The sequence below is a fragment of the Etheostoma spectabile genome, chromosome 22 (assembly GCF_008692095.1).
Source record: "Etheostoma spectabile isolate EspeVRDwgs_2016 chromosome 22, UIUC_Espe_1.0, whole genome shotgun sequence".
In the NCBI taxonomy this organism is placed as follows: domain Eukaryota; kingdom Metazoa; phylum Chordata; class Actinopteri; order Perciformes; family Percidae; genus Etheostoma; species Etheostoma spectabile.
The window spans coordinates 1,547,253-1,562,181 of NC_045754.1; the positions used below are offsets into that span (position 1 = coordinate 1,547,253).

General features: G+C 41.6%; 1 protein-coding gene and 1 non-coding gene across 2 annotated transcripts in view; one reads left to right on the top strand and one right to left on the bottom strand.

The window, feature by feature from the left end:
• Positions 1–2,171: 2,171 nt before the first annotated feature.
• On the top strand, positions 2,172–2,254 carry trnal-uag (transfer RNA leucine (anticodon UAG)). The gene has a single exon. It is a non-coding gene; the product is annotated as a tRNA-Leu (tRNA).
• Positions 2,255–6,896: 4,642 nt separating this feature from the next.
• The window catches only part of LOC116672501 (microtubule-associated protein 4), a 148,415-nt gene continuing 140,382 nt past the window's right edge, over positions 6,897–14,929 (bottom strand). The window contains exons 14-15 of the mRNA XM_032504386.1: positions 12,181–12,373; positions 6,897–11,948 (exon numbers count right to left, since the gene is read on the bottom strand). Of these exons, the coding sequence (XP_032360277.1) occupies positions 11,941–11,948; positions 12,181–12,373 (201 nt within the window). The 3' untranslated portion in view covers positions 6,897–11,940. The remainder of the gene's footprint in view (positions 11,949–12,180; positions 12,374–14,929) is intronic.

Here is a 14,929-nt window from a genome sequence, read left to right on the forward strand (position 1 = left end):
TACTAACTAACATGCTAGTTAACATTAACATAGGTACAGTCTAATTACTGCTAACTACGTACTAGTTACCATTAACATAGGCCCAGGCTAATAACTGCTAACTAACATGCTCGTTATCATTAACATAGGCACAGGCTAATTATTAACAAACGCAAACATAACGGTACCGGGTAAGCGGATGAAGATGGATGGATGGACAAACATATTAGTTATCGTTAGCAATTAAACCTAAACAGGAAGTCCTGCAGCAGAGAAGCAAATTTGTTATCCAGTTGCACACTCAGGGGAGCCAATTTTTTTTTTTTTTTTGTTTACATCCCAAATCTCAGGGTGCTGTGCCCTGCCTGTTAGTTGTTGGCCTAGTTGTGCACTTTTGGGGTAATAGCATGAATCAGGAAACAAAACGGACACATCTGGGCTCAATGTGGGCATTGTACAGCAATATTTGCCACGTTTAGACCATGGAGACAGTTATCAGTGTATTTCCAATCTGGCAGGTAAATTTTTTGGACTCAGTTGGACAAATTGAAGATAATTGCACAATGTTGACCCAATTGTCAGTCTATTTACCATCTGGCGGTGACATTTCTGGACCCAGGTTGACATTGTGGACCAAAGGATTGGTGGATCTTGTTCCCACCATAGGATTTAGCCTGCATTGCACATTGGGGTACAAAGTCAATAAGATGCCTTCACATCCTGCGCCATGCCTTGTCATTGTCAAGCACATTGCCACCATGGTGCCACATGCCACATGACTTTCTTCCATGTCCCCATGAACGCCCATATATTTGGACTGACAACTGAGAAACCTTCCCTTGTTAACTATGACATGGATGACTGAAACCTACCATATCATTACATATTTCATTCACTATGTTACAATTTTTGAGACGGGTCCTAGGGGCTGGTGTTGGTTCAGTCAGGATGGTCGAGCGGTCTAACGCGCTGCGTTCAGATCGCAGTCTCCATTGGAGGCGTGGGTTTGAATCCCACTTCTGACAACTAGTGGTTACATCTTTAACTAATGTCTGAGACATGATATTGGTAGTGAAGAACTTGGGGACATGAATGTACGCAACTGGGAGTAAAGCCTCTTGTGAGCATCTTTATTGTTAACATGTGTTTGTGCACAGTAGATGTATCAACTGCTGTATTCAATGTTTGTGGCACGTCCTTTAAAACCTTTTCTTGACTTGCCTTTTCCCACTTCCTCTGAATGCTTAGCTAACCAAATGACTTAAGTTGGCCTGATCTTTAATTTAACTTGCAGGAGCTCCAAATTTGACAGTATTGACCAGAAGCGATAGGCTTTGAGTTAAATGGTGGTTACTCACTTTGCATTCAGTCTCTTAATCACAGTCCAAATTAGGTTTCATTGAGATTTGAGCTTGTGCTGCTGCAGTCAGAGTATACAGTGCTCATCCTGAATGGGCCAGTATAGTGCATCAAAATTGCTTGATGATTGGTCTATTAGGTTTGGAAACCCCCTTTCCCCACAGCTTTCAATTGTCAGATAGGGGTGAGGGAGTGGACATTGTCCAACCCTTTCTGTGTAAAAACACTAAAGAAGTCTCTTGATGAGACAAAAACTTCTTGAAGTACCTTTTGCCAAGTCCAGTTGCCCTTGGCCTAGTTGTTCCATTTTGGGTAATAGCATGGATCAGGAAACAAACGGACACATCTGGACTCAATGTGGGCATTGTACAGCAATATTTGCCACGGTTTAGACCATGGAGACAGTTATCAGTGTATTTCCAATCGGCAGGTACATTTTGGACTCAGTTGGACAAATTGAAGATAATTGCACAATGTTTACCCAAATTTTCAGTCTATTTCCCATCTGGCGTGATATTTCTGGACCCAGTTGACATTGTGGACCAAAGGATTGGTGATCTGGTTCCCACCATAGGATTAGCCTGCATTGCACATTGGGGTACAAGTCAATAAGATGCGTCACATCCTGTGCCAGCATTGTCATTGTCAGCACAATGCCTCCATGATGACTTTCTTCCACGTCCCCATGAACGCCCATATATTTGGACTGACAACTGAGAAATCTTCCCTTGTTAACTACGACCTGGATGATTGAGAACCTACGATATCGTTCCATATTTTATTCACTATATTACAATTTTTGAGACGGGTCCTAGGGAGCAGTTCTTGGTTCAGTCAGGATGGCCGAGCGGTCCAAGGCGCTGCGTTTAGGTTGCAGTCTCCACTGGAGGTGTGGGTTCAAATCCCACTTCTGGCAACAAGTGGTTACATCTGTAACTAACATCTGAGACATCATATTGGGTATAAAGGACTATGCAATTATCTTCTTTGTAAACAAGGGGACATGAATGTATGCAATTGCGAGTACACCCTCTTGTGAGCATCTTTATTGTCAACACATTTGAAGTTACAATGTGTTTGTACACAGTAGACGTATCTACTGCTATATTCATTGTTTGTAGCACGTCCTTTAAAACCTTTTCTTGACCTGCCTTTTCCCACTTCTACTGAATGCTTAGCTAACCAAATGACTTAAGTTGGCCTGTAATTGTTGCTTTTTTATGTTCATTGTGATTGTTGTGTGCCATCAATGTCATACATGTGGATTTTATGAAACAAACTGCCAAGCAAACCAATTCATGTCCTTAAAAGGTTCCATGGTGTAATGGTTAACACTCTGGACCCTGAACCTGGCGATCTGAGTTCAAGTCTCAGTGGAACTGGATATTTAGCCAGAGTACTGGTAGAAAAAAATCAACTTTCCACAACTAATTTAAAGTAGGCTCACAAGTATAATGTTCTTGGCCATTTAGACTGAAAACAGTACGTTGGTGTGGGCATGGTGAGGACTCACCTGGTCTTTAGTGTAACTTGAAGGAGCTTTTCCTTGACTTGCCTTTTCCCACTTCCTCTGAATGCTTAGCTAACCAAATGACTTAAGTTGGCCTGATCTTTAATTTAACTTGCAGGAGCTCCAAATTTGACAGTATTGACCAGAAGCGATAGGCTTTGAGTTAAATGGTGGTTACTCACTTTGCCATTCAGTCTTTTAAATCACAATCCAATTGGTTTCATTGAGATTTGAGCTTGTGCTGCTGCAGTCAGAGTATACAGTGCTCATCCTGAATGGGCCATTATATGCATCAGAATTGCTTGATGATTGGTCTATTTGCTTTGGAAACCCCCTTTCCCCACAGCTTTCAATTGTCAGATAGGGGTGAGGGAGTGGGCAATGTGTCCAACCCTTTCAAAAAACAAAACGTACACATCTGGACTCAATGTGGGCATTGTACAGCAATATTTGCCACGTTTAGAGCATGAAGACAGTCATCAGTGTATTTCCCATCTGGTAGGTACATTTTTGGACTCAGTTGGACATATTGAAGATAATTGCACAATGTTTACCCAGTTGTCAGTCTATTTCCCATTTGGCGGTGATATTTCTGGACCCAGGTTGACATTGTGGACCAAAGGATTGGTGGATCTTGTTCCCACCATAGGATTTAGCCTGCATTGCACATTGGGGTACAAAGTCAATAAGATGCCTTCACATCCTGCGCCATGCATTGTCATTGTCAAGCACATTGCCACCATGGGGACTTTCTTCCATGTCCCCATGAACGCCCATATATTTGGACTGACAACTGAGAAACCTTCCCTTGTTAACTATGACATGGATGACTGAAACCTACCATATCATTACATATTTCATTCACTATATTACAATTTTTGAGAAGGGTCCTAGGGAGCAGGTCTTGGTTCAGTCAGGATGGCCGAGCGGTCCAAGGTGCTGCATCAGGTCGCAGTCTCCACTGGAGGCGTGGGTTCAAATCCCACTTCTGACAACAAGTGGTTACATCTCTAACTAACATCTGAGACATGATATTGGGAATAAAGAACTATGCAATTCTTTGTAAACAAGGGGACATGAATGTATGCAATTGTGAGTGCATCTTTATTGTCAACACACGTAAAGTACCATGTGTTTGTACACAGTAGACGTAAATACTGCTGTATTCATTGTTTGTGGCACGTCCTTTAAAACCTTTTCTTGACCTGGCTTTTTCCACTTCTACTGAATGGTTAGCTAACCAAATGACTTAAGTTGGCCTGTAATTGTTGCTTATTTATCTTCGTTGTGATTTTTGTGTGCCATCAATATAATACATGTGGCTATTTTGTAAGAAATTGCCAAGCAAACCCATGCAGGCTTTTTAAAGGTTCCATGGTGTAATGGTTAGCACTCTGCGATCTGACTGAAATCTCGGTGGAGTCTGAGAAAGATCGCTCAACTGATGTGGTTGGGCATTGGTATTGTCACGGTCAAGCATGTGAGGGCATAAAGCTGTAACATGCTGAGTGCCCTATGCTCCTCATAAATTTCAGTAGGTCACTTGGAGTCTTTCCCTGAAAGTTTGTTATGCTCTACATCAGTTAGAGTTCTGCTCTGAGTCTGCCCAGGTCAAACTGTGTGCCATAGCTCTCATCCAGGCTCATCAGCTCTGTTTTGGGAAATGTCTGCTTCAACCTGGTAAACAGCTGTGCGTCCAGAAATGCAACAAACAGTAGTCGCTTGTGATCCTCAAATTGATTCCTTATTTGCGTGATGATGCTGTCGATTAGCGCTGTGTGTAGCTGTCTGTAGTGCGCCCGCGGGTCTGTTCGGCCTCTAGCTGTCCTCCCCGGTCCTCTCATAGATGGCACCAAATTTTCCACGCTCACCTTCAAGACTCTGGCAAAAATCCTCAAAGCTTTTCAACTGTGACAAGTGTCCTGTTTTACAATGTACTGTTTCACGGTCAAAATCCTCCGCATGATCGTGGGTGTGCTGGAAAAGCTCAACCAGCTCAGCTCTTTTTCGTGGACCATGCCCACCAACCTGGAGTTGAAGTTCCATCTCACCTGAGAGACCCGCAGCAGTCGTCTCTCGCAAAGCTCGTCCAGCAGCTTTGCTCGCTTGGGAGAATGTGTAAAAAGTAAGGACAATCCTCCCAGATTCGCAAACAAAAAAATTTGCAGTCCTTTATTTTTGATACTCCCTGAGACATCACAAGGTTTAATGTGTGTGCATACAGTGCACAAACAGAACCTGAGGGATTTCTTCTTTTACGCACGCCTGTACGCCTGTACGCCATTAAGTCCCATTGCCATTACATTACATCTCCGTCATTACACTGTGACTCTAACTTTGTTTTGCATCGTAGCTGCCCAACACTTGAAGTGTTATGGTGCTAGATCTTGAGCTTGTTTTCTTTCTGTGACATCCTCAAACTTTAAAAATCTTTCTTTCACTCCGGTGTCAGTAACATACCAAAGTACAAATAACCGCTGTGCAGTGTTGCTGAAATCTGTGATGTCTTCCACCATAACTGGGACAAACTTGGTGCTGTTGATCTCTTTTTGATGGCATCATTTAGCACCTCAGCAACAGCACTTATGAGATCATTTTGAATTTTCCCAGATGTTCCCGTAAAAACGGTGGCCGTGGCAAGGTGGTGTTGCAAGACAGCATCATATTCTGATAGCAGAGATAACATATCCAAATAATTACCTCGATTCAGGGACTCTTTCCCCTCGTCATGTCCCCTGAAAGACAATTCTTGTTGTCCCAGAAAGATGACACAATCAATGAGGCGCTTCAGTATGTCCCGTTTTTTTTCTCCGCTTTGTCTCCGCTGCTCATCCAGTTGCATCCAGTACCACCATTGTGAGTTGTCGCTCAGATGCCTGATGTTCGCTAGCTGCCTTGGTGAAGCTATTAAGGCGGTTAAAACCTGTGGTGTTCCCTTTTCCCTGACTGGTGTTAAAAAGCAAACACGGCCAGCAAAATGCCTTGTTCCGCTCGATGCTAGCTGTTAGCCAGTCATAGTTACCCTCAGTGACCTTTGCCAGCCTTGGTCAGCCCATCCAGCTTAGGTGTAGGTCTTCCTCTTAAAATAATTTCTTTCCTCTCCAAACAATTGCCTTGAAAAAAGCACATGAAGGAGATCAGAAACAGGATCGTTAGGAGGTCTAAAGGCAGCGGCCATAGCTAGTTCACTCCTGGTTCACTCACAACCCGCTAAAGGGTTCCCGCTTTGATGACAACAGCGGGGGCTAGCGCCGACACAACGCTGGGCCCCTAGGGCGTTCTGTCACTACACATCAAAATTTGATTGGCTGATGACAAACGTCACTCAAAAGTTATACTCAAATGGGAAATGGCAGCTTCAACGAAGGGCTAGCTAGCAATGCTACTAGTGCTGGTCCACTGAAAAAGTAATTGATTTTTTGACACACATTCATTTAATTATGAAAAAAATATATATATTTTTGATTTTGACAGGGCCAGCAGAGAAGGCCACCACTGAATATCCGCCTTGTCAACTATTAACAAATTACAAAAGAACAGTCAATTTTCTCCTTTTTTTCTCTACTTTCTTCTTCCTTTCTTCCCCCTTAACAGATTAATGTTTCCCCCGCTTGTGTCATCACGCTTCATCATCAGTGTGTTTTACATATAGTTAGGCATAAGGAAAATTAAATACTATTCGCCTGCCAATCGGTAGGTTGGTGGTTCGATCCCTGGCCCAGCAGTCCCATGACGTAGTGTCCTTCGACATGGCCTCAGTCACCGTGTGTGAATGCTGGTGAATGGTTCCTGTACTATGGCAAAGCGCTTTTTGTAGTCACTGAGACTAGAAAAGTGCTTTATAAGAGCAGGCCATTTACATTTAAAGAATTGAAGGTTTTTTTGTATTTGTGGAAGTTGTTTTATCTTTAAAGATTTCACATTTCCACACATATTGCATAATATCTAGACCAATTTCTTTCCACATGTGGAGTTAGCTCAGCCCACTGAAAACATTTCTTTAACATTTCTGTACTTGTCTGAAACAAAAGAAACCCAAACGCAAATGAGAGTTTTAGTCTGTTTTATTTCATGTTCAATAATCACATCACTAATTAACAAGTAATCACAATAAACACTTTTTTTTTCAAACCCAAAAATAAAATTCAAATTAATGAAAAAAACAACACAAAAAACAATGAGGAGGTTCTGCGAATGACATAGTAAGTCTACCTAACACATCCCATTGTTGTTTTCAGCATGCTCTGCAGGTACAGTAGGGGTTTATTAGCTGGCGTGGCGGTAGATGAAGCTCTAGCTACAACACTCCTTGGACAGATTACTGAGGAGCATGTTGGACACAAACCAAACCTGACGACTACAGTTAGTTAACCTTAGACAAGGACGTGTTAGGGTCTCGGTGTGTGTGTGACGCTCCAGGGCATGTTGTTGCTATTTCAGTGCTATATGCAGCAGCCAATATGTTTTGAGATAGTGATACATTTAGATTTAGATTACAAATTACAGGCCTACACACCGACCTTTACACTTAGCGCCTGCTTGAACGACACATCCTCTTTTGCCCACTGCGATACACAATATCATGTATTTCAGGTACGTTAACTTTAGTCCGCTTGGTTCTTTTATCGTATGAATCTGTCCCTGTGTCCTGAATGAGAACTTTACCAGTTAGTCCGAACATTATTCTTATCGCTTAAGACTGGGATTGCAGGCATGATTCAATAGTGTATTGAAATAATTGTGCTCTACAAAATTAAATAAAAAAAAATGTATTAATTCAGGTCTATGTTGCCAGTTCGGCTGTCATTACAGCGCTTTAAATAAAATCATATTTAATAAGATGATAAAGACGTTCTAAGCGTTGTTTTGGGGGTTCAGATCTTGTCTTGCACATCCTTGATAGATACTCCAGGACACAGTTTGTGAAACTGGTTGTCACAAATCCAAGGTGTAATCCCTTGAACTATGAGAGCACGACCGCCACAAGGCTACAGGAACAATGACGATAAATACATATACAAGTGTTGCGTCTTTAGTACAGTATATCTCAAAAGACATTCTTTCACTTCAGTGGACCCTTTCTAACAAAAAAGGCAGACTTTTTCAATTCATCATACTAATAATCAGAATAACAGTCATAATAAAACACTCCCTTCCCTCGTAACCAATAAAAGGAGAAGAAAAAAAAAAAAGGACAATGGACATAAAAGCTGTTCTGAATAAACTTTGAAACCCCCGCCCACCAACCTCCCTGATGCTGTTGTCACACTGGGTTTTATTCTTTTTTTAGGGTCATAAGGAGTGCATCAACAATAAAACATTTATATACATCCGTGTGCAATCTCAATTGTAGTGGTCAGGAAAAACTATGGGGCAAGAGCAACGCTAAAACGTGGTTGTGCACAGGCACGAGAAAATATGTTTCGCTTTGTGATTATGACAGCTGTGGCACAAGCAAAGCATATTTAACCATTTGATGACATCTGCTCTTTTAGCAACACTCAATTCTCAACCGGCAGAAAGACATTCCCACTTTCCTAAGACATTAATTCAATGTTATTGCGCTTTTTATAAAACCGGATCTTTCGTAAAAGGCTTTGTTTGCTTATATAAAATTGAAAGGGATTCCAATAAAAAACTACATCATGAATGAATCAGAACTGAACTGCTCAATGATTAAACAGTAACTGGAAAATAAGGACGCTGTAATTCAGTTTATTACTCTCTTCACGTCGTCACGTAAAATCTCATTCATAATTAAGCTATTTGGGATGACTTGTTCATAGAAGGGTGTTTATTAACACAATAAATCAAATCAAATACCAACACTCCATCACACTGAGCCCTCTATATTAAAGCATGAAGGTGCATTTTAGTTATGATGAATCTCTGCTAAAGTGACAATTTGAATAGGATAGAATCGGAGTATTTCATCTTGTCTCTAGGGGGGAGTTAATGGAGCTTTGGTCTCAAAACGGAGTTTTCTAAAAGAAAAAAAAAAAAGGTCTGCAAAGACGTTTTCCATTATCTCACTTGCTTTTCATTATTTGAAAGAATTGTAAAAAAAAGATGAAGTTAGCAAACCCAACCAAAACTGGAACTCATTTGATCCTATTTTACAAGATATCTATAACTAGCGCTGGTTATTAAAGTTTGATGAATTATTGGTATCAACCGAAATGTGTTCACAGCACTAAGTAATAGAGAAGTTAAACCAAATGTTGGCATCAAATGTTAGTTCAGATTCATAACCTTCTTTCCCCATTATTTAATTCAATGTTTTAAATCAAAATTTTGATTTTAGAACTGTGTTTTACTTCGGAAGAGTCTTATACGGCTGCTCACCTTTAGAAAATATTTAACATTTGAGAGGTTTGGCTTTTTCCTGTTAAAGGAAAGAAGGTTTTTATTAAAAAAAAAAGTTTATATTCCTAAAAGCGAAAGCTGCAAGAATCAATATTTCTGTGTGAATGATCACCTCGTTATTAACCGATGATCGAGCCACATCGGGCAGCAAAAAGGTTCTGACAAACCCAAAGCAGGCTTCCTGCCTAGCAACAAGGGCCTTAGAGGCAGACAGACAAAGTTAGCAGCTAGATGGTGAACATAGTGGAGCTTTTTATATTTCCCTCAGGAGCTGGTAGAGACCAAACCAAAAGAGATGGAATACTGGACTAACATTCATAATGAGGACAAAGACACGACTCCAAATAAATGCTAATGTTGCTCTGTGTCTGCTGGACAAGTAAAAAAGCAATAGGTGTGTTTGCTAACACGCTTGTCATAACCACTTCATAAAGTTATAAGTCTATTTTGGCTGCCTCCAAAGGGCCCAAAAAATGATGCAGGTTTAAGATGTCCACAAAAATATGTTTTCCCAAAATAAACTTCTGTCTTCCATCTCTGTACGTTAGAGCGATGGAATCGCTGTATACAAATCTGCAACTAGTTTGAAGCGGAAGAATAAAAGATGAAACTAAGAGGTGAAACAACAACCATCACAAACCGGCTCTCTGTCCATTGGTGTTAAAAGTCATAGTTTGAGTAACAACACATCAACTGTCTAGGACTGATAGTCACACACAGATATTAGAAGACTGAGTCATAATGCACAAAGGCATTCAGCTGTGGGCATGATACTATATCATCTGGCCATGCATTACAAAGGCAATCGGAGGCAACGGTTGCTACAGAGAAGAGTATAAAGCCACATCATTTCCCACTGCCGACAAGAAAAGTGGCAAACATGTTTTAGAGATGGTTTTGGATTCAGGTACTGCCGACCAACATGCTACCATAACCGCTTATAGAAACACCTGAAATGGAACAACAACCATGACAACACAACTACCAGGACAGCTAGATTTTTTTTTACAGAATTTAGTTAAAACAACAATACCAGGTTGCCCCTAACGTTTTATGTCCATTTTGTCAACTATCCTATTCTCTTTGTCTGAGCAGTTTCAGGCATTAGCCCGCGCCATCCTCGTTTACTGTAGTTTTCAGGTAAGGACAGGAGGCACGTACGAGACACACAGCTTCTTTGACTTCAGAGATCTTCCTCATCTCCATCTGGACTGCATGCTCGGTTAAAGCTTTTCTCCCTAAGCAAACTTCCCCAATTGCTTTTCAAACACTTTCACTTTTTCTTTCTCCCATAAATGCCAAGCACACCTACAATTTCTTTATTTTCCTCCACCTTTCTAGCGACACCTCCTTTCTCACTTTCTTCCTCCGTCTGAATATTTTCTGTGTGTCTCAGTTTACAAAAACCTGTGCGTGTTTTCAAGATTTTCTGAGTGCTCGGAAAAAAAAGACTGTTCACTGTATTGCTTACACAGGAAGAAACATGAGAGAAGCAATAAATAAATAAAACCTTGTTCAAAAATCGAGAAACTAGGAGGAAAAAAAATAAAAATAAACTCAAGAAAGACAGAAATAACATCCGAACAGAACACCAAAGCTCATTTTTTCACAGTTTTGTCACTCAAACACATCATCACAAACACAGAGAATAAAGAGGTAAACAGCCTAAAATGGTTCAAACAGCCTACTTGTTGTCTAGCTTTTTTTTGTTTGTCAGCATGTTTATGGTAAGTGATGCTAGTGAAGAGAGAGTAAGTGATAAAGCAGATAATATGGATAATGAAGTACTTTTGATGTTATTGAAGCGGAGAGTAAGTGGTTAATGGGAACAAACAGCCCCTAAAGTCACAAGGAAAATAGAAGCTGTGTGTGTGTGTGTGTGTGTGTGCGTCAGAAGTCATAGGTGAGTCCAAGATGGTTTCTACGCTGCTCAGTTGACAAATGAAGCGATTGCTACTTATTTGGTGTGTGGAGGTGAGATGATGCAGGGTCAGAGTACACCGCCAGGCTGAGGGTACAGAGGATCCAAGTGAAACCCACTGATTCCAGGTCAGCCAGCTTGGGAAGACACAATCAAATATGTAAGAAAACCTTCTCCTTATTTCCCTTCACATTGATTCCCACCAATCTTAGTGTCCAATCTTCAGCCAAATACGCTATGGCGCATGACGCTCAGATGTGAGAGAGGAGGCGTAATACTATAGTGGCAGAGCTGTTGGATGATTCAAAAAAATTGCAATGACAGATTTAAGTTAAAAAGGGGTTTTCAGGGCTTGATGGGGCAATATAGATAAAGACCCCTTTAAAGGAGCTGTTGTTGTCCCCCTGGGCACCCCTAAATATGCTGCAAGGAGGGGGCAGAGGGGGAGCTGACACAGCCTGCAGAAGCCAACGATTCAATGAGGGAGACACTGCGAGGAGCCGGATTGTGGTGGTGGTTTTGATGTAGAGAATGGGAGGAGCCGTGTGGGTGGGGTCTGTCGTCGTCCTGGGGGGCTGGCCAGGTGATGATGTCGGCGCCGTGGTCCGTGCGAGAGCGAGCATTCTCGCGGAAGTTGAGCTTGAAACACTCAATCTGCAGCAGAAAGGTTGGAAAGAAAGGGGCAGAGAAAAGGGGGAGGGAGTAAGGGAGAAAGAAAAAATATAGATAGGAGAAGGTGGGGAGGGGGAGGAGGTGATGTTTTGTGTGGGGGGGTTGAGATGAGGAGGGCAGAGGGATAGTAGAATTAGATGCCTGTAAGATAAGAAGTCAAAAGATGATGGTGTGATCAGGGGCTCTGGACTTCAGACATCACAAGCACTGCTCAAAATACAGGTTTACATTCAGTGCAGTCACAAAGAAGTCAGTTCCACACACTGGCAACAGGATATCGCTGGGCATCGTTGGCTTTTCCCGGTGCATCTCCTCCTTCCGTGTTCAAACCCTGACCCGACAGCAGATGAGTCCGGCACACACACAAACTTACTTGTCTCTGGGATGCGTGCGTCCAGAGCCTGGGGCTCCCGGAGGCCCTCACTATCACAGGGAACCCCCTCCTTCAGCCCATTCTCCTGGGCAGCAGGGCCCCCTGCCTGCCCCGGCTCGAAGCCCGGGGCTGGGACCGTGGTGCCACTCAGGGGAGTCTCATTCCCCTCTGTTGTCTCCTGGGCCCCCTCAGCCTAGAAACACATAGCAGGGCGTGTCAATTGGTGGGGATGGGGATGGGACAACCTGGCTCCAAATCTCATGAACCTTCATTAGTTGTAACATGTGGACGACAGAATACAGCTGCGTATGTATTTATCTACAAATAATTCAGGTAGACTGTCACTGTAAAACCAAGAACCAGTTCTGTCCGAGGTTTCTGCCTCTTTCCTCTCCGCTGTGGCACCAAATGCTTGCTCTTTGGGGAACTGTCAGGTTTCTGTAAATTATAGAGTTGGGTCTGGACTTACTGTCCACTTTATCTGTAAAGTGTCTTGTCGTAATGGAATTTGACACTATAAATGAAATAAAATTGAATTGAATTAATATGCAAAACTCTGGCGAGGCAGTCCTGCTTAAAACATTAACAGATTCAGAGCCAGACTTAGGTGGAGGGAGATGGAATTAGAAAAAGAAAGAAAGAAAATAACTCAAGTTTATAACGTACAAATGAATGCAATGATGGAAAGCAAATTGTAAAGTCAAGGACATCATCTCAAAAAAGCAGATGCAAAATGGAAAATGTGTAGAAATTATATTTTTCTTAGAAATGTCAAAATATATCAGACAAAAAAACCCAAAGAACAACCTGACACATACACAATCAAAGAGACTTCCGTGGCTTTATACTTAATGCACTCCTGCAGAAGGAAAGAAGTCTGAGTTATAGCTGTGGAGCCTGGAACTGTTTTCTTTATTTCAACAAATCCCACGCAAAGACCCAAACTTCCCTTCCCCTCCCTGACTTGCCCATCTCCCTGTCTGTGGCATCGGTTCCTCCCGATGTCACAGACAGAGTGTGTTGTCTCTTGAAAAATGGCTCAGCAATACTTCCATTTTCAAAAAAGGCTCAGGAATTTTGTGAAGGAGCTGGGCACTGTAGATTTTAGCAAAGTTCACTCAAACAGGAGGAAAAAGTGGATTTGTCAGGGTCTATTTTCTTTTTCTCTGTTTTAGCTTAAAACATTTTTGGTGCTCCAGTAAGTATTCGGGGCAGCAAGAAATGTGGGATTGAGTCCAAATAAAATACAGTGTGTGTGTGTTCATGTAATGAAGCAACATGTCACCCAGTTTGTTTGGTCTTTTCATATAACTTGTTGACAATAAGTAAAACAAAATATATTGGGAGCCTTATCTTCTAAAAAAGCTAAACAAAGCACCACTGCTACACAAGACACCATTAGTTGAAGACTCTTGATAGTGACATGTGAGACAGGGTGCAAGCATCGTTTCTTAAAGCCTACACAAGTCTAGAATAAAACATGATATACTGCATGCATGGTAAACTGGCTTTCCAACAAACACAAATACTAAGTAATAATAAGTAATAACTACACTTCATCAGTTTTCAAATAGACTTAGAGTTGACACTTGAGCAAGCAAAATGCTCTCCCAGACAGGTAATTATTATGCAAATGCTATTTTTAGCTGTCCTTATGATTATGCACCTCCTCTAGTTTGGAGGGTGCAGATGAGAATGTGAGTCAGGGATGGGTTCATGCAGTGATCATGACACACAGATAAGCTGCCATAGGCTGAGGGGGGAGGTGACATCATTTGTTGACAACATTTCGGATCAATTTGCCCAACATGTCTGTTCTTCCTATAAGTTGGCAAGCCCGTCCCACACAATAACCTAACCCATAATGTGATTTAAATGTAAATGTACTGTATTTATATAGCGCTTTTCCAGTCTTAACAACTGCTCAAAGCGCTTTTACATCTACAGGAAACATTCACCATTCACACACATTCATACACTGTGGCCGGGGCTGCCGTACAAGGTGCCACCTGCTCATCAGATAAACACTCACACACATTCACACTCCGAGGTTCAGTGTCTCTTTCAGTGTCTTGCCCAAGGACACTTCGACAATGACTGCAGGGGCAGGGATCTAACCACCAACCTTCCGATTGGCAGGCAACCGCTCTACCACTGAGCCACAGCCGCCCAAAAAAATCCTTTTTTAATTGTTTTTTTTTCAATTTGCTACTACTGCCATCTAGGCGTCCTGTCTGCCCTCCCCTTCTGAGCAAGAACAGATCCAAAATCACTTTTGTACCACATTTAAACATTAAAAGGAATATACACGTATGTGTATGTGCTCAAATATGGCTTCTGGAGATAAAATATGAATTACTGAACAACGTTTATTCCCAACCAATTTTGAATTGAATTTGATTGAATTTGTTGACGTGAAAAATGATAACAGTGACCCCACTGAAATTATTTAAAACTAAAATAACGAGCCAATTATGTAAAACGTAAGGAGCAGAAAGTACTGATATTCGTTTAAAAATGTAAGGAGTAGAAGTAAAAAGTGAGTACAGTAACAAAGTATTTGTACTTCGTTACGTCCCATCTCTGCTGGGCAATAGGTCATAGACTTCAAAACACAGTAGAAGGTAAAGCAACATACTTTGGATAAGCAACCATTGGAGAAGTGACACATGTTATCAATCATTAACCAATCAGACACCAACACACAACGTAGACCACCAATCAGGAACTACTCAGAGTATTTGTGCAG